General features: G+C 42.3%; 1 protein-coding gene across 1 annotated transcript in view; it reads left to right on the plus strand.

Annotated features, from left to right (window-relative positions):
* The window catches only part of LOC149274541 (aldehyde oxidase 2-like), a 157,138-nt gene that overhangs the window by 99,078 nt on the left and 37,919 nt on the right, over positions 1-20,141 (plus strand). Inside the window, exons 24-25 of the mRNA XM_089505361.1 lie at positions 12,874-13,101; positions 13,675-13,770. Of these exons, the coding sequence (XP_089361487.1) occupies positions 12,874-13,101; positions 13,675-13,770 (324 nt within the window). The remainder of the gene's footprint in view (positions 1-12,873; positions 13,102-13,674; positions 13,771-20,141) is intronic.

Raw genomic sequence — 20,141 nt, forward strand, 5'->3', positions numbered from 1 at the left:
GAGGGCACGATGCGCCCGGTCGAATTTGATGGAGGAGTCGGCAGGCAAGGTAAGTAGCGAGTTAAAGAGAGCTTGGAGCGTCGGTCGGAAGCTTCTCCGCGAGAATGGACTCAGGTAGGCCTCTTACTCGGAGATTATTTCTCCTACCCCGGTTGTCAAGGTCCTCCAACTGGCGGCGGAGTAAGTGAAAGGAGTCTGAGTGCGTGCGCAGAGTAGAGAAAATGGAGTCAATCCTCTCACAGGCAGCCGAATGGCCGTTTTCCAGAGCCACAACGCGGTCCCGATCTGCTTCAAATCCTGTTTGATGGCCACGAGGTCGGCCCAAACACCCTGAAGGGCCTGATCCAGTGAGGAGTCAATTACGGCTATTAGGTCCGCTTTCGTTGGAAGCGATCAAAGAGTCTCCTGCCATGATGCCCCAGCGGTGGATGAAGGAGGGGGGCCGGACTCCAGCTCCGGAGGATCGTCCTCTGAGTACTCGCTGGCGTGGCTGGCAGGTGAAGGCGCCATTTTGGCTGCAGAGTCCCTCGAGTCTTGATCCTGAGAATCGCGGAAAAAAGACCGGACAGACGGAGTAGAGTGTCTATTTCGGGCTTCTGCCGGTTTGGGGGTATGCCCCGGTCGGTTAGTCTTCCCCATCGTCGAGTTTAAAACAGGGTAGCATAAGAAAAACACGGACGGCGAGCAGAGCAAGAAGGTTAAGCTGCCATCTTTGTGGAGCGCTAGCTCTGCCCCCCAGAGTCCATTTTGATTACTCTCTCTGAAAGCCATTGTCAGTGTGAGAGACAGAATAAGAAAAGATAACTTTTCTGTCTCCTCTCTCCTTTTAAATAGAACTCTCTGCCAGCTCACAGTAATGTTTTTGTCCTGCCTAGAGGGGAGTTGCATCCTTTAAACTCTTTCTTTATTCTGCTTCATTTTATGTTCAGCTAGTGCAAGGTTTTTGGGTTTTTTTTGGAAAAGGCTTGCATATCTGAGGGGCAGGTTGATAAATAAAAGGAAATAAATACAAAAAAATGCATTTTTCTCACACATAGTTTTTATTAAATATGAAAAAAATAGTTTACATGTGAATTATTTTTACTAATAAAACTTTTTTCTTATAGGGTAGTCTTATATTCAGGCTTTTTTTCTAAATATTCACATTTTGGGGGGGGTCATCTTATAATCAACCAAATACGGTATATACAATACCGTATTTGGTTGACATATATACTGTGACAGAAATGCTGGTACAATAGTGGATGGGCAGTATATACGGCCTACTTTGGCTAATTTTGTTTGCCCTTACAAGTAAAATTGACGCCCCAGAGAAAGATAAGCACAATAAATAAAATAAAATATAAGTGTTAGACTTTTAAATTGCGTTATTGGTCCCTGGGGTGGAGTATCCAGGAGAGAAGGGTGGACTGGTGCTCCAACAGCCTTATAAAATCCAGACCATGATTTACAGCTGATTCTAGGTACAGGTCACCTGGTCTAATTAGGAGGGTTTAAAAAAAGACCAGTTTGGTAAAATTTACTCTCCTTCTTATCCCAGCCAAGAAAGCTGCTGGGCAAACAACCTTGCTGGTTTTAGTTTTTGTTTGGTTGCAGTATTTTGTTGGTGAGTGGGGAAGCCACCCAAATCTAGGGCGAAAGAAACCTGTGTTTAGTTAGTGCTCAGAGGAGCACTAATTTCTTTTGTTTACATCTTATATATACACTTACTGGCCACGTTCTTAGGTGCACCTGTTCAATTGCTTGTTAACACAAATAGCTAATCAGCCAATCACATGGCAGCAACTCAATGCATTTAGGCACGTAGACGTAGTGAAGAAAAGTTGCTGAAGTCCAAACCGAACATCAGAATGGGTATTTTAGTGACTTTGAACATGGCATGGTTGTTGGTGCCAGACGGGCTGGTCTGGTATTTCATAAACTGCTGCTGTACTGGAATTTTCACGTAGAACCATCTCTAGGGTTTACAGAGAATGGTCTGAAAAAGAGAACATATCCAGTGAGCGGCAGTGGTGTGGACGAAAATGCCTTGTTGATGTCAGAGGTCAGAGGAGAATGGGCAGACTGGTTTGAAATGACAGAAAGGCAACAGTAACTCAAATAACCACTCTTTACAACCAAGGTATGCAGAATACCATCTCTGAACGCACAACAGATTGAACCTTGAAGCAGATGGACTACAGCAGCAGAAGACCACACCGGGTCTACAGAACAGGAAGCTGAGGCTACAATTCGTGCTGGCTCACCAAAATTGGACAATGGAAGACTGGAAGAATATTGCCTGGTCTGATGAGTCTTAATTCCAGCTGCGACATTCAGATGGCAGGGTCAGAATTTGGCGTAAACAACATGAAAGCATGGATCCCTCCTGTCTTGTATCAACGCTTCAGGGTGGTGGTGTAATGGTGTAGAGGAGAGAGAGGGGCGCCGAGTGGTTTTCACTCACAAAGTTTTCAGCAACCGCTCGGCGCCCCTCTGTCTCCTCCACGAGGTCTCTAGCTCGGTAGCCGGGCCGGCATGTCATGCTGAGCTCCAGAATATGACGTCATATTCCGGCGCTCAGCAGTGAAGCAGCGTGCACCGCGGCAGAGCCCCTGCTCTCACCACAGGACTTCTGTAGGTAAGTGAACTACAAAGGGGGGAAAGGATAGATAATAGGGATGGAGGGAGAGGGGGTAGATTATGAGAAGGGAGGGAGAGGGCAGGTAGATAGGGAGAGGGGGTGTAGATAGTGAGAATGGGGGTAGTAAGAATATTGAAATAAATAAAGAGTGAGATTGAGTAAGAGAATAAATGAATTAGTGTGTGGATACATTGTATGAATGAGGGAGAGAATGAATGATTTGTGGAACAGCAAAGATGGCACAAGCAGGGTGCTTAAACCTTGCGGACCACATTGGCGCAGGCAGGGTGTTTATGGGATAAAGATGGCATAGAATAGACTGGGGACAAAGTTGACTGATGCTGGGCTGTTTGGGGACAAAGATGGCAAGTTTTATGTGTGTTATCTGGGTGCTGGTCAGGTTCTATGTGGGCAGTGTGGATGCCAGGGCTGGCTTTGGGGTGTACAACCTGTGATCTATGCCTGTAAGTTAGGGGTTTTTATCTATACCTTTATTGCTGAGTTCTGCAGTGCTGTTTCTATGTGTTTTTTATCTATACCATCAGTGCTGAGTTTACATGTGATTTCCAGTTGATCTATACCAGCAATGCTGGGCTTGTGTGCTATGTTGATCTATACCTGCAATGCTGTGTTTCCATACATTATTATTATTGTATACCTGCAAATACAGGATTTGTTTGTCTGATTCTATGCTTTCAGTGCTGAGTTCACATGTGAATTTCAATTGATCTATACATGCAAAGCTGGGTTTCTGTTAATGTGTTGATCTATCCCTGCTATGTGATGTTTCATTATTTATGTATGTAGTTATATAGGTTTGTATGTCTTATTCAGTTGATCTATACATGAAAGTGTTGTTTTATGTGTTGTTTATTTGATCTATACCTATTTTGTGGTACAGGAGCAGAGGGAGTGATTGCATGCTAGGGAGCGTGGGGCCCAAGGAAATTTTTTTCAATATAAAATGTATTGGCAGCAGGGGCTAATATATATATATATAGTGTAAACCCCAGGGAGATGATTAGCATGGCATCTGGGTACAGCTGCTATGCAGATTATACATATGGGTCCCTGGGGTGGAGTAATTGGAGAGCAGGGTGGGCCAATGCTCAGTTTCCCCATTTTGTGGAAATTCCATGCCGGGTTTTCCAGGAGGCAAGAAGTCTGCAGGATCCGGTCCGGGATTTCTATGAGGCCGGCATCAGACACAGGTGCTGAGCATTAAAAACCCCTAGAGCCTGATACTCAGGGGGACTATTGGGGGAAGAGGAAGTTTCCCTGAGCTCCCAGGGCAAGGAGCGGCCCTGAACGAGAAGACCACTGAGCCAAGTGAGGCAATACCTGTCTGGACCTGTGTGTGCTGTCTGGAGGAGGTTTTCCAGAGCCTGGCGAAGCTGGGTCTGGCGGGGAGGTTGAGGTAGTGGGTGATTAGGCTGGTCAGTCTGGACCAGCATAGTTCAGTTGGTGAGGGCTCCAATTGGGAGCTAGGTTTTCTTTTTATGATTTGTTTTTTTGGGGTTTAAGTGATTAAAATAAAGTGCTGTTTTGTTCAAAGCTGGAGTTCCCGACTCTGATTGCCCTAGAGGACTGTGCTTCGGACCCATAAATGTGACATGTATGGCCCTCATGCAACAGGGTTTGTCACAATGTATATATATATATATATATATATATATATATATATATATATGTATATATTTGGACAGCAGGGGCTAATATTAAAGAAACTGCACAGTTCAGCTGTTATTTTAAATAAAAAGTGGGCACCCTATTATAGAACAGGAAAGAACAGGAAAGATCCTTGTGAATTGTGTATATGTGTGACGGAAAAAAATTTAATGAAGGGAAGGAAAAAGCAAGATTTGCAAAGAAAAATAGATGATCGAAAAATGGAAAAGGTGAATGAGTGGGCAATTGGTGACCCGCTCACCTGTTTCACCCCAGGGCAAAGCATCTAAACACTGTCAGTCCATGACGTTTGGCAGCAGACTTCCAGAGCTCAAACACTAGGCCCTAGTGTAAGCTGGCTACTTCGGCGGAGGTAGCAGGCGTTGCCACACCACAAACAGATGCAGCCAGGTGGAGAAATTACCTTTACCATTAGGGACATTTTGGGCATGACTTTAGCCAGGAGGCGAACTGGCAGGGAAGAGACATTGGCACCACCAGCAGTAGCATTGGGAAAGGCGAATGAGTGGGCAATTGGCGACCCACTCACCTGTTTCACCCCAGAGCAAAGCATCCAAAGACTGTCAGTCCATGACGTTTGGGAGCGGACTTTCAGAGGTCAGACACAAGGCCCTAGCGTAAATTGGCTACACCGGTGGAAGAAGCAGACGTTGCCACACCTCAAACAAGCGCAACCACCTTGACCATTAGGGAAAATTTACTTTCCAAGCTACCCCAATTTGGGCAGATTGAATTTAAGAAAGGCAATCTGCTCCATCAGGTGAGGTGCCATGCACGCGCTCAATTTGGTTGGTGGACATGATAGTAGCTTCTGCGCAACCCATGAGAGTGCAGACCACACACTCATCTTTTCATCCCAGTAGCTAAGAGGATCAACATTAGGTGCAGAAGGAGCTTCACAGATGTAAAGTTTGACCAGCACTACTCTCCTTTCTGCTGCTAGCTCTGTCAGATAGTCCAACTATACTCCCAAGTGCCTCTTCCCAAAACACAGCTGCTCCACTCTGCTGTGTTGTGCTGCTTGTGGCGCTGCTGCTGCTGCTGATGCTGCTGCTAGGAGTAGCAGACAACATCATCTCTTCCTCCTCCTGCACCTCTCCCTCCTCGGACAGCATTCCCATTTTTCGCTGGCAGTCACACACCTTTTGAACCAATTGCTCCCGATAGCTACTGAGAACAATGAATTTCATTGCTAGCTTTCCCTTAATCCTTGGATCGCAAAGGCATGCTAGCATCATTTTGGGACTTTCTTCCATGCGTTTGCTAAGGTGTACTTTTAGCAGATCCTTCAGCTTCCTGACTATGGCTGCTACGTCAGGATGTAGAGTGCCACCTTTAACAGCCTCATGGTTTTAAAGGAACACATCCATCTTGCTGCCTAGATGGGAGAACACTGGGATTACCTGGGCCAGACTTAGCAGCCAGTATCTGAACAGTGTCCAATACAGCTACTGAGGAAGGGGACTGCTCTAACAGCTACTATACCCTGAAACGCGTTTGGCTTGTTTTTAAACACACTACTATATTGGACACTGTTACGATACTGGCTGCTAAGCCGGCAGCAACTGTGAAAGTTTGGGAGGCACTATTTGCACTTTTTGCCTGTATGCTGATTGACTGTGGAATCCATGCGAACACCCAGCGAATACCATCACTGAGTTGGTCTGTGTTTGCGATTTCGGCCGGAAAGTCCTACATACAGTTAACAACTGACTGATATCATCTGACTATTACGTCAGACGCCGGTGATTGCCAGTGCGCTTGCCTGTGTGAGAGGCTACCTTCCATCCAGAGCCATATCTCCCAGTTGGAGCTTTGTACTGGAAAAGATCTGCTACCGACAAAAATCTGATGGTGAGCGGTACAGTGTACCATCTTTTTATGACCTGTTAAGAAAAAGAGCATCTGTTTTACCAAATAAGGCACCGGCCAGTGATTCTATAAAGACATAGTGCTTACTGCCTACCCCAAGGGATCCATACCATATTGAATATTTGAGGACATCTTTCTACAGATATTTTACCATCAGCACGATGTTTTGAAGTATTTAGTGCTGAAACACTGTTCATACAAATTCATGTTGCAGGACAATTGCTACAAAGTTTTTTTAGTTGGATACAATTTTTTATAGGTTTTTCTTATATGGGACTTTATACTCATTAAGCCTGAACTGTGTACCAATATTGATCAGGAGTGTTATATTATTATATGTTTTATTATATATTTTTTGGTATTTCTTTTTTTCTGTTTAATCAAGCAATTGAGTCTAGCCACAAGGGCCCTGTGGTTTCTTAGACTGACAGTTGTGATTTTATTAAAAGTGGTTTTTATACTGTCACATATATTTCTGGATTTTTCTTATTTCCCTAAACTGCCATTTCCAAATGTCATTGTGGTTTACTGAGGACTGATACAATTGTTTTGGTATTTTTCCATATGTTGATTCCACTTGAGGTATAGGTGGTGTTTCAGTTAACCTCGTTTTCTTGATCGTGAGCTGCACTGTGTTGTGTGTTTTTTTTAGTGTACAGGAAGACCTGCCCTTTCTTGCTCTTCCCTCAAAAGTTGGCTAGCCTAACACTATGGTGAAAGTGCCCAGCGATCTTTCTGCAGCGTGACAGAACTACTGCTGCTACATTAGTTCCTTCTGACATTGCTGCCTTGACTACAAGATGGATGATGTGGGCTGCACAGCGCACACCAAAAATATGACCATCTTGCAGCGCTTTCACCATATTGGCACCTGCGTCAGTTACCACAAAACCAACTTCAACATTGGTGCCCGCCTCTGCTCACACCCAAAAGCTAAACATTTTCCTCATTGCATGCAGAATATTTTCAGAAGTGTGCTTTTCATCCATCACTTCTGCATGGGGAGGGAATGATCGGTAGCCTGCTGCAGCAGCTTCCTTAGACACACCGGGCTGCTACCAGTGTGCTGTCAAAGAAAGAAAGGCATGCTGCCCGCTAGGTGCACTCCACAATCTGCTGTGAAATGAACACACTGACCAGCAGCCTTGGAAAGCTCTGGAAAAAAAAACCCGATACAATGAGGGGATAATGTTCCTACTGAAAGTAGAATGTGACGGAACTGTGTATTGTGGAGCCACAGCCTCCATCAATTGTTTGAAAGGCTCCCCTTCAATCATGGAGAAGGATGCCCCTCCAACAGCAATGAACTGACCAATAAGTCGGGTTACTTTATTGGCATGCTGTTTAGACATTGACCTCTTGGAGTGGAATATTCCAAATTCTTCCAGGGTGGGCTGGACATGCAGTGCTCCAACCTGCCTTGGTCTCTGGCTGCCAGCGCTAGCTGTTGCTGCTATTGGCTCAGAAGCAGCTGTTGGGGTTTTTCCCTCTGGAGATGGTACTAGTTGTTGTAGTACCACGGCCACCAGCTATGCTGCCTGCACTACGTTTTTCTTCTGCATCTTTCCCAATAGCACAGCGATGTGTTGAGTGCTGAGGTGATGCTTCATGCTAGCACTGGTAAAATGCCCAGACACTTTCCCCCTGCTTATTAGCTTCTCACAATGTTTGCACTTTCCATAGCGCCCTTCGTCGACATTTTCAAAGTGCTCCCAAATTGGGGCGCGGAGAGCCTTGGACTGTGCCTTGGGTGCTGCTTCTACTGTTTGGGGTGCATGAACAGTGGCAGAACTAGTGGTTGGTCTTATTGGTAGGTTTTGCTGCTGGTGGGGGTGATGATGATCGTAGCGGAGAAGGTGGAGGCTCAGGGGAAAATTGTGCACTAGTCTTTTGTACACTGCTCCCTGAGGAATCTGATTCCTGACCACTCATCTACTCTACTTCCTCTGGCTCATAGTCAAGTTCTTCATTAGCCAGATCAAATGGAATTATTGCTAGGCTGGAGCTAAGACTGATATCATGACTAGTAGTGGTGCGAGCAGGAAGAACAGACCCTAACTCTACACTTGGCCTCTCAGTCTCAGGCTCCTCTGGTACCTTGCTAGGTGGACTTTCACTATGTGTAGCCCTCTCTCTAAATGTCTTTACAAAAATATTGTAAGGACTTGGTGGCTTGCTAGAGGTGCTAGGAGGACATGGCGCGGCGGTACTGGTGGGAACAGTAGGCGCAGCATTAGTGGTGGTAGAGGTGGTGGTTTTCCTTACGAAGGAATGAGATTGCCTCTCAGTCTTGCTGCTAATTTTGCTCTGCTTGGTACCTTGCATGCTGCTCATGGATGGGGAAGATGCTGCTTGGGGCAAAAGGCACTTCTTTTTACTCACTGGGCTAGTAGAAGTACTAGTTGTGCTACCCTTTAACTTTCAACGTGCTTCTGGTGCTTTAGGCTTTCCATAAAAAAACATAGAGCTTGTGGGCCTAGCAGCACTACTACTGCCTGCTTTTGGTGCCTTTCCTTTACTTGATGATCCTTCAAGCAATGCTTTCCCAAACGATAAGCGAGAGCTTGGCCTACTTGGCCGATTAGACTGACGCAAAGGCTGCATCGTAGAAGAACAGGTGGTGGTGGTGGTAGATGGAGCTTGTCCCTCTTTAGTGCCAAAAAGAGGATCCATTTCAAATTTTGTGTTGTGTGTGTGTGTGGTTTTTAAAACTAAGGGGACAGGGAAAATAAATTGGAGGAAGTTTATCTTCAGTGCTACTGCTGAAAAAGTAAAACTATGCACAACTGCACTGTGCAATCTGCCAAAGTGCTCAAGTTATTTAAATTATTAACTCAAGATTAACTATTAACTAGCAGTATTTTATTTTTATTTTAAATTTACACGGGCCTAAGAGCCTACTACTATGCTAAAGCTATTTACTTCCTATTCTAAGTCTACCACTAGGCAAACGCAGACGCTCTCTAGCCCGCTAAGCTAAAGTGAGGTTAGATCAGTATATGATTTATTAATTTATATAATATTATTATTAATAGATTATAAATTAGAATTACTTATATTATAGATTATAGATTAGAAATACCATATTTGCTCGATTATAAAACAAAGTTTTCTTCAGAGCAAATGCTGTGAAAAAGACCCCTCGTCTTATAATCGGAGTCGTCTTATAATCAGACCTCAAATAGGTCTGACTATGAGACTAAGATCCAGATCCCCCGCAGCGCTGCAGGGGACCTGGATCTTCCTGTCTTATGCCCCCCCCCCAAATTTACCGTGCGTCTGACTCCCCGCTGCACCCGGAAGGAGGTGCGGTTAGCCGCAGAGGTTGTCTGCGTCCATCGCGCAGACCTTCCCCGGCTGTCAGTGAGGAGAGTTCCTGTGCGGGGAATTCTCTCTGACAGTTGGGGAAGGTCTGCACGATGGACACAGACAACCCCCTCGGCTAACCGCACCTCCTTCTGGCTGCAGCGGAAGTTGCCTACACGAAATAGATTATGGATTATAAATTTGAATTACTTAAATTATGGGGCTAAACAACTTTTAGTTTAAATCAGATACAGAAGCAGACAGATAGCAGCCTAGCACTGCTTGCTGAACAAAAACAGACAGCACTTATGCAGCTGCACTCATTAGCCCAACAAGTTCACTTCATTGATGGACTGAGGTGAGCAAAACTATTGAAATTAAATTAAATATTAATTAAGAAAAATGTACTTGGTCTCTTGCTGTTGCTAAAACAAAGCACAAACTAAAGAGCTGCAGCACCAGTACTAATAAGATTAGTTTAACTATAAAGTTTAAATTTATTAATTAAATTATTAACTAAGTAATTAATAATTAGGGTTTAGGGCGTTCTTATATGAATTATTAATATTAAAATGATTTATCAAATTCTAGATTGAGTTTAAGGGTAGTAGTGGACTGGTTAATATTTATGTGGGATACATTATTAACCCTTCTACCTGACAGAATGTCTCAAACAAAATAAGCTAATATATTAATATAGCAAATTAATTATTAAGCTAGCTAAAATGAATTATATTATCACTAAATATTAATGATTTTAGATTACACACTAGTAGTTGTCTACACTCTACACTAGTATACTATATATGACAAAATATATAATAATAATGTGTTCAATTATTATATATTATTATATTAAATTATTATTTATAAATTATATTATTTATTTAATAATTCTAACAATTCACCAACAGTAGGCACTGTCACCTTGCCAGCCCAGGGCAAGAGCACCCCAGTGCCAGTGAGGCACTGTGTGCACTGTCAACTCAACAGCACTACACAGTTGATGACAGACAGAAGCACTGAAAAAAAATTCCATTTTAAAATTACTAAATTATTAATTCAGTAGAACTGAAGAAGAGTACACTGTGAGAAATGGCAGGCTAAGGCTTACCAGTCTCACACAGAACAATCTCTCTCTGTAACTCTCGGATGCCAAGTGTTGCCAAAGCAGTCACTGTGAAAATGAATAGATCTCTCAGGCAAGCTGTGGTCTTATAAAGGTGGTTTCTGAATTCAAAAAACAGCAGCACAGGCACTGGACGAGACCCTTAACGTGATGTCACAAGAGCGAGCTGATTGAACAGACGAGGATCAGCTCACTCCTGCTTGAAAAGTTTGATTCTTCGCGTTTGTGCGTCTTCGTCTACGTTTTACCGGCACTGTATTCTGTTCTACGTTTCTTCGGAACTAATAAAAAAAACGCACTCTTCGTGTTCACCCAAAGACGAATGCACAAGTCTGGTGACAACCCCTTTTATTCCTATTGGATATTTCGACCCACAATGGTTCCTCATTGTCAGTAATCTGATATACAGAATCCTTAATACGAGGTTTTACATAAAGGCACACACCTTCTCCTTTCCCAATTCCTCTGTCCCTCCTGAACAGTGTATAGCCATTTAAATTAACTGTCCAGTCATGGGATTCCTCCCACCAAGTGTCTGTAATGCCAATTATGTCAAAACGTCTCTCATATTCAAGTATCTCTAGTTCTTCCATTTTGTTAGCCAGGCTTGCATTAGCTAGTAGGTATCTGGTTTGCCATCAGTTATTATTTTTCTCATGAAAAAAATCGGCATCAGGTGCAACCTTATTCTTTATGCTATTACTATCCTTAACCCCACTAACCACCCCTTTATCTACACAAATATCCTCCCCTCTTGGTATGAATGCTGTATCTGGAATATCTACAACAGCATAATTCGTATTTATGGTTACCTTCCCCATTACCTCGCTCTTGCCTGTTGTTTTCAGGACAAAAAGGGCTTTCTTTAGATACCATATATCATCTAATTTCCTATAAAAAAATAATAAAATATGCTGAAAAATTGAAAAAACCCCACTTTTTCTCACTGTTATTTGAAAAATCTTTTACTCCAAAAAAGCTAATTGAAAAAACCTGCTAAATAGATTCTACTATTTGTCCTGAGAAATACCCGATGTTTTTATGCTTTTATTATTGGGCAATAAGTACTAGTAGCTTTTTGCTATTTCAACCCCACCCCCCTGCATGGGTTTGTTGGGAGGTAAAAATACCACATTTAGGAAGTGCGCATTTTTTAACTTGGAACTTTGACATCTGGTCCTAATGTACTGTTTCAGGTATCTTTGAAGCCGGCCAATGCAATTTACCCCATCAAACCATATATTTTTGAAAATTACACACCCCAGGGTATTTCAAATGGCTGTATTTTAACCCTTTCCATTCACTAATTCTACTACCAGCCTTTGTCAAAATTTGTGGTAGTTTTTTTTTTATCATACAAATTGTACTTCAGGTGTGAATTTACAGCTCCTGGTATATGTCACTGTCACACAACACCCCAATACGTGTTGAGCAACATGTCTTGAGTACAGTGATACCACCCATGCATGGGTTTGTCTTGGGGCTAAAAGGCCACATTTGGGATGTGTGCTTTTCCCATTTTGGTCAGTCTGTGCCCTATCTTTGAATCCAGTCACCCCAATTTACGACATCAAACCATTTTGTTTTAAATCAGACACCCCTTTGGTATTTGAAATGCTTTTATTTTTACGCTTTCCATTTCCAAGATTTTTAGAAAGATACAGTGCTAATTTTAGTACTTGCTCAAAATAATAAACTTAATTTTTATTTTTTTTTACATTTTGCTGGAACTGGATGTTGATCTGATGGTGACATCACTGCATCATTTATTTTTCATATTTTTTTTTAATATTTTACTAATCACATTGTGATAAGAAAGCTGGGCTCTATTGACTTGCATGGTTGAATACAGTACCTGTACCTCGTGTTTAGCTGTAATTTTCTTCTTTCCCATTTCCTGAACCCACACAAGTTATATTTGTTTTGTTTCAGGACATGTACAATATAATTTACTGTAAAAAAAAAAAAAAAAGAAAAAAAGTACATTTTCTGACTTTTACTTGAAAATTATTTTACTCATCTATAAAAGCTAATAAAGAACCCCCGCTAAATAGATTCTACTATTTGTCATCCTTCCCTCTGTGTTAATTGGCACATTGTTGAACCCGGCCAATTCAATTTACCCCATCAAATCATACATTTTTTAAAAGTAGACACCCCATGGGCATTTAATATGCCAGTATTTTAACTCTTTCCATGTGAGAATTGTTTTAAGATAAATCGCTAATTTGTGAAAGACATTTAACCCCTATAGGTTCGAGAGCAGAACATGTACAAAGGTATTGCCAAAACTCATTACAACCAAGAATTTGATGCAACTAATCTGATGCGATGCTGGGTAGAGTGCATGCAGAAATCATCCTACTGCGACAGAAGAGCTGCAATTCAAGATTTTAACAAACAAAATTATTGGAAGAAGAAGGGCATATCGATTATACCTCTCAAATTTACAGTTGGTTTTGTCGAAAAGTCTTATCATCAAGTAAGTGAGACTTAAATTAATGATGCCGGAAGGGACTATGTTTATTTTAATTATTCACAGAAGATGCTTATCCCCCAGAATGCATTATTCACATGGCATAGGTATATAGAGCATATTTACAGGTTTCTAAGAAGGCATAAGGATTAAAGATTTCAAAATGCAACAAACATGCTGCTTTCTGGCAATACCACATTTGCAAAATTCCACATGCACATACACATCACATAGACATTACATATGCAAATACTTGCAGTTAATGCATGATGTTTTTGAGGAATTCACTGAATAAATGTTAATGTTGAGAACCTGCCTCTTTTGGATTTCCTCAATTGTCACAGTCATTGAGTGCCAGCAACCAGAATTAGTTTGCAAGAGTTTAATATGTTGCATGTTACAGTGGTGGGAATGATGATTACACAACACAAGTTTAACTTTGTGTTCATTCAATGGCTAATCACATTCAACATGTTTGTGGCAACAACCTCCATGTCCATAAGTGAAACTTGAAATGATCTGTCTCGGGAGTTAAACGCAAACTGATACCACGTTTTTTGAATATCTTATCACTTGTAGGCTGCTGCTCTCGTTCACATCTACAGAGATGGGCATGTTCTAATCAGCCATGGTGGAGTAGAAATGGGACAAGGTCTACACACGAAGATGATGCAGGTGAGACCTCATTTTCTACCCAAAGTGCATCGAGAGACTAAGAATCAATTTAGTTGTGACCAAATTAAGTGATATTTTGCACAAGGCCATACTTGGGAAATGTACTCAGACATCTATAGGTCACCCATTTGCTCTGAGCTTGACTACATTTAAAAAAGGCCCAGAACACAATTTATCTAAATTTTTTTAGAGATGCTACAAGATGGAAGTAAGTTTTGTGTACATTTCTGTCATGAATTCTATGGTATAGGAGGGTTAACAAAACATATTATATGTTTAGATATCTAAACATCTTGAAAGTGATGGATCCAGGCCTAACATTCTCTGGAAAACTGACTATACAGCCAAGCAGGTTACCTTCAAATATACCAGACATCTTTTCTTGGGTGCTCTAAAAAAAAATGCACACCAGAGAATCAGTACTAAAATATGCTTAGACTTCTAATCAGAAGTCTTGGGGCCTAGTACAAACCTAAAAACTGCTCCTTCTCCAGCCTGGACTCCTTTTTACTTTTATTTATTCTGGCACTATGTCTGTTGCAACCTAAAGAGTACCTTGTATGCCAATCTTGTATGCTGTATCTGCTCACCTGGTTGCAACCCTCCCCCTTAAAAAATAAAAGTAATAGGCACTACTTAAACCTTAAATACACACACACACACACAAATATATATATATTTGTGTTAAATCACACAGCAAGTCACTCACTGTGTGTGAAAGCAAATAATAAATCAGAAAAAAGGGAGCGCCCAAACACCAGAAGATGTGAGAATCACATAAACAATATAGATACAAAAACATTTCTTCAGGAGGGTGTCTTCTGTGTCTTGTAAATAGTTATCCATACAGTATAGTCCATACATGAATAGTATTCTCTGTCTAGAATTCTCCTCTTATATATATATAGTAAATATCAGATTTTAACTTACATTTAAGAGAGCAGAATATACTGTAGAAAATATTAAAATATTAATAATAGAGAAGTGACCTTTTACTTTGGCAGAGAGCAAGTCATTGGAGACTTTTGTTAGAGCTGTTTCAGTAGAGTGAAGGGGTTTGAAACCAGACTGTAGTGGGTCAAGGAGGGAATTAGAGGAGAGGAAGTTAGTAAGGCGATTGTACACTATGCTGCATGCTCCTCCAAAACCACTACACCATGCTCCTACTGTCACATTGCACCCTGCACCTCCCCCATATGGTATTTTTACAGAAATATTCTATATCAAAGCTTACAATGAGACCACCAGAAAGCTGCCATCTGTCTAGCCGCTGATATTGGTTTTACCCCTCTGATGGTAGTTTTGCTAGACATATAATTTGAATATGTTCTATGACCTTATAGTATGCTGTTTACAGTTATAGTAACTATGGCAAGGTTAGACAGGGACTGAAAATGGGAATTGGTTATTTTCCAAGTAGAAATACAAAGGGGGTTTGGTACCTTTACATTGGCAATAACATGAGGAATCTGTTGAGCCTGAAGTTATTAACGTGAGGTACCATAATAATAAGTGTAATATGAGGCAAGGTTTGGTGAACAGGTTTATGACCTAGATAATTAACAATGTTTGAGCTCTGCGCTTTTCTGCCACATGACAACAAGATCAGTCTCCAGGATTAATAGAATAAAAAAATTAAGGAGACTTTGCATTTCCTGAACAAAGGACAGTCCTGCATATAACTATTAGAATAGGAAGTCATTGAATGCTTTTCTTTTAGTTTGTTTTGTAGTTGTTGTACTTTTTATTTGTTGTATACCTTTTAATTTGTGTATTATCACTGACTATTTTGCTCAGTCTAAACATATAATGTTAGAATTCTGATTTTGTCTAAATCAATCTCCTATATTTTGAGGGTAATTGTCACTTACCCACTTGTGCCTCAAGTATTTCCACGCTCCATTGTCCAACAACGTTCAGAGGGTCGGAATTCCCTGTCCCCCGACTGGGTGCTCCCGCCAAACGTTGCTTCCTCCTGCCGGGACACCAACAATTAACCCCTCAGCGCCAGGCAGAACCAGCGTTGTAGATAAAAGGGGGGACATCCCTGCACCGGAGCTGCATTGACACTGTGGCTATTGTCCTGAAAAGGACAATAAAGGATCATAGCAGCCCACCCCAAGCATCAGACAACACTCATGTTGAGGTGAAAACAGGACTCCTTTATTAAAACCAAATACAGAGCTATATATACACAAGTAAGAAAAGGGGCAAGACAAATATCACATGATCTAATTACCATATCAGGAGGGAAGTAATTAGATCAAATCCTGCAACACAATATCCGGGGGAAGGACAGGATGACATGAGACATAAATAATGACATTAATTGGGGACGTAGACGTGGAATGATGATAGACATATAATTGGCTTGAGACAGACAACGGCCAGGACACAGAGATAACAGGTGCTCACAGGATTAACAGCTACCTGTTGTGTAATTGATATTTAGGTATGCACCAGTGACACCTAGTCATACCTACAAAGGGTCTTAAGACAAGGGATAACTCACACAATAACAGGGGAAACAAGTCACACCTATACAATCAGCCTTCTTCCTACAACAGGATGTCCAGCTGACATTACAGTTTTGAGACTCTAAGTAGTAAAACATGGGGAAAATCAGCAGAAACTGAACCCCTGTATCCACACACAGAAGTCTCTACAAGGCCTGGGCCCATAGTCGATAGGGAGGAGGCTGGCTCTCAAGCCTCTCCAGGGGCCCCAATGATGGAGGGTTCTGTCACACCTCCGATGAACCCTCCTCACCTGTCCACGCTTGCTACAGTGGCCACGCACAAGAAGGCCACGGCTGCAAGCACTAAAGGGACTAAAAGGCACTAAAATGTGGTGCCTGTTCTCTTATTGGGCCCTATATAAAGCCTCAGAACAGATCCTAGCATATCCTCTAGTGTTGTTCCTGTTTTTGAACCGGCTTGACTATCCTGAACTCTGGCTACCTGACCTCGGCATTGATATGGCTTATCTGGGACTCCGACATCCTGACTACGGCTTGTCTTGACTACTCTGCGTGTTTACCCTTCAGTCTGTCCCCAGTCTCGGAGGATCCATGGAAATTCCCACGGCCCCTCAAACCCAAAAGGCTCAACCCAAGGAGGAACCAGTTGGAGGGTGAAGAATTCGCTCAGGCACCCAAACCCTGCTAGCAACACACGGATGTTTCTTTCTAACAGTGCCAAGGTGGGCTATTTCATATGTCTCTTGACTGATAAGGCATTGGCGTAGAGAGGAATGCTCCATCTATCCGTTTTTATGAGGAATTTGTGGCTCCCATGCTCTGTGTATTTGATCTCCCAGGAGGAAGACAACAGCCACTGGTCACTCCTGGACTACGCCATTGAGTGCCAGACTCTCATGTCTGGGGTCAACTGAACTAATGAGGCTCTCGTGGCAGCCTTCCTGAATGGTCTTTCTGACTGCGTGAAAGATGAGATAACAGCACGAGACCTTCCAACAGATCTGGAGGGTGTAATCACCTACATGGTACAGATTGAACTCGGGCTCAGAGACAGCCAGGCACAGAGAAAGAGAGGCAAGGGCAAAGGGAAAGGGGACACTCCACACCATTATGCTTGGTTCCTCCTGAATTCTTGAACAGGAGAGAGCAAGATGGAGAGAACAGGGCCTATGTCTCTATTGTGGCCCCCTAAAGTCACATGACCAATCCTGTTGATGTGGTATACTAGTTCCAACACAACTTAGAGCTACTCTCTTGTAAGTTGAAACTATATATGGGAGGCCCCTCTAACCAGCTGTAGTTACTCATACCACTTCTTAACACTTAGAACACTTTACATGTTTGCAATCACAAAAAGCCAGTATTGATTGGATCACCTGACACATAATGGCCTGGGGATCTGCCTGTGACTTCTGCTGTCAAAGACCCATAAAAGTAGCCATTTTACCTGTCTCCTCCATGTCTTCAGTTGACATACCAGAACCATACAGGCACTAAGCAGACATGTTTGACAAGAAGGAGGAAGAGATATTGCCACCTCACGGGCCTGTTACATTGTCCCATGGACTTGTCTCCCAAAACAATGCCGCCCAGAGATCGTGCTTACCCGCTATCTGTTCCTGAAACCCATGCTATGGAGTCCTACATCAATGAGAACCTAAAGCAGGCATTTATCCGTCCTCTGTAGGAGCATGGTTCTTTTCTGTGAAGAAGGAGGGTGATGTAAGACCCTGTATGGATTATCAAGGCCTCAATAACATCACCCAACATAACACCTATCCCATTCCCCTGATCACGGAGTTGTTTGAACGGTTACATGGGGCAACAATATACACCAAGCTTGATCTCCATGGGGTGTATAATCTCATCAGGATATGCTCAGGGGATGAATAGAAGACTGCATTCAGTGCTGGGCTGGCCACTACAAGTACTTGGACATGCCCTTTGATCTGTAGTATGCCCCAGCAGTCTTCCAGGAATTCATAAAGGACTGTCTTCGGGATTTTCTCCAGCAGTTTGTTATCTTCTTAGAACTCTTCGGAGACCCACAGGCTTTGTCTTGTGGGGACACTGTGTCCTACCCTAGTATGCTGAGTATGACAGCAATATGTTGTTTAGTCTGTTGTTTATATGGACTAAATGTTTTCATTTTGCAACCTACTTTGAAGAAAAATTGAGACAGACATTACATACTACTGCTCTTATCCTCCATTTGACTAAGGGGTTTCACATACCCTGAACTTGTTTACACTGGCTCATCAAAACCTCTATCTTTCAGAACAGGAATGTCAGTTTATGACACATAGAAACCCACATGTGCCTTGCTAAATATACTGATAATCCACCTGACAACAGATTGTTTCTAGTAGAGGCAAATTAATGAAAAAGGTCACTATTTTAGTGGATATAGAAAATTTATATCTGTATATATGTAAAATTTGTATCTTAAAGATATGGAAGAAACTCTCAAGGCACAGAGTGAATTTAAATTAGATGAGTTTCTTCTCTGTAGCTTAGATGTTTAATCTTTATACAGTAGTATTCTCTTTAATAAAGGTATTAAAACTTGTAACCACTTTCCCGAGATCCAGAACATACTCCCAAACAAATGACAATAATAATGAAAATTATTTTAGGTTTCACGATAAGCTCTCCATCAAATAAAGGACACAGCCATGGCAGTAAAGTATAACTGTCATCACCATACACTGAGCCAAACATGGACGGTAGTGTAGCTGAATCTCTATCACCATTCACTAAGTCAGACATTGACATGGTAGGCCTCTGCCCCTTTAGCAGCCCCCCTGTGCCAACTTTGCCCCTGAACCAGCCTGCCTGTGCCCCCTCTGCCCCTTTAGCAACCTGCCTGTGCCACCTCTGCCCCTCTCTACCGCACCCACTGATCTCTCTTGCAGATTTTGCTGGTCCAGGGACCGGCCAAGCATCAGCGCAGACATCTATGCAGACCAATGGTCGCCTAACGAGGGCCGCAGCTTACAGGCAGTGGCGCCCACAGACTGTTTGAGGAAAATCTCTTTTGCCGCACAGAGAAAGCAGGAACCTGGGCGGGAAAAGAGTTTCCTGGCACAGCGTGCAAGTCCACAGCAGTAAGCTGCCCGCCCGTGTTAGGCGGCTTTCGGTCTGGCACCCGGGGCGGACCACCCCCACCCCCTTTAGATACACTACTGGTTAGAAGAAATAGCACCTCATTGTGGGATTTTGAAACTCAGGCCAGGGGTTTAAGAGCCAGGTTAATGGAAAAGGTTACTCAAAAAGGGTTTAGAAAAAAATACTAGAAAAGGACCCTAACTTGGGACAGAGGACCCCTCCTGTATGGAAACGACAATAAACAGGATGAGACCAGGGTAAGGTACATAGGCAACTTCAATGAGGGACGAAATAAGAACTATTTTAAACAGGTTTTGGCCTATTCTTTTGTTAGATAAAGATTTAGCCCCATTGATTGTGGCATATCCCCAAATGGCTACTACATGGTGTAAAAACTTTAAAACATAAAAATGTAGTAAAATATACATAGAAATCAGATTACAAGATAAACAATGTTTTGTGTTCAAAATTTCGACAGCGATAATCCAATTTACCAACTGGAATCGACTTAAGATAGGATGAGACAACTGTAGAACAATCATAGACATGGACATATACAAAAGAAACTTTATTGCTCCGTGTGACTGACCATTTCAAAGCCCTTGGACCCCATGGCGGCCTTGTTTCGACTTTACTAAACTCATAGGGGTTAAGTTTCGGTTTGGGAAAAAAAAAATTATTGTGGATTATTTAAAGGCCAGATAGTTCAGTCGGTGCCAGCCTGCCTCAATCTTATCATAAGATTCTGATGTACATTTATAGAAATATTTCTCCGAGGAGTCCT

The sequence above is a fragment of the Sceloporus occidentalis genome, unplaced genomic scaffold, assembly GCF_023333645.1.
Source record: "Sceloporus occidentalis isolate IW3139 unplaced genomic scaffold, rSceOcc1.0.p SCAF_326, whole genome shotgun sequence".
Classification (NCBI taxonomy): domain Eukaryota; kingdom Metazoa; phylum Chordata; class Lepidosauria; order Squamata; family Phrynosomatidae; genus Sceloporus; species Sceloporus occidentalis.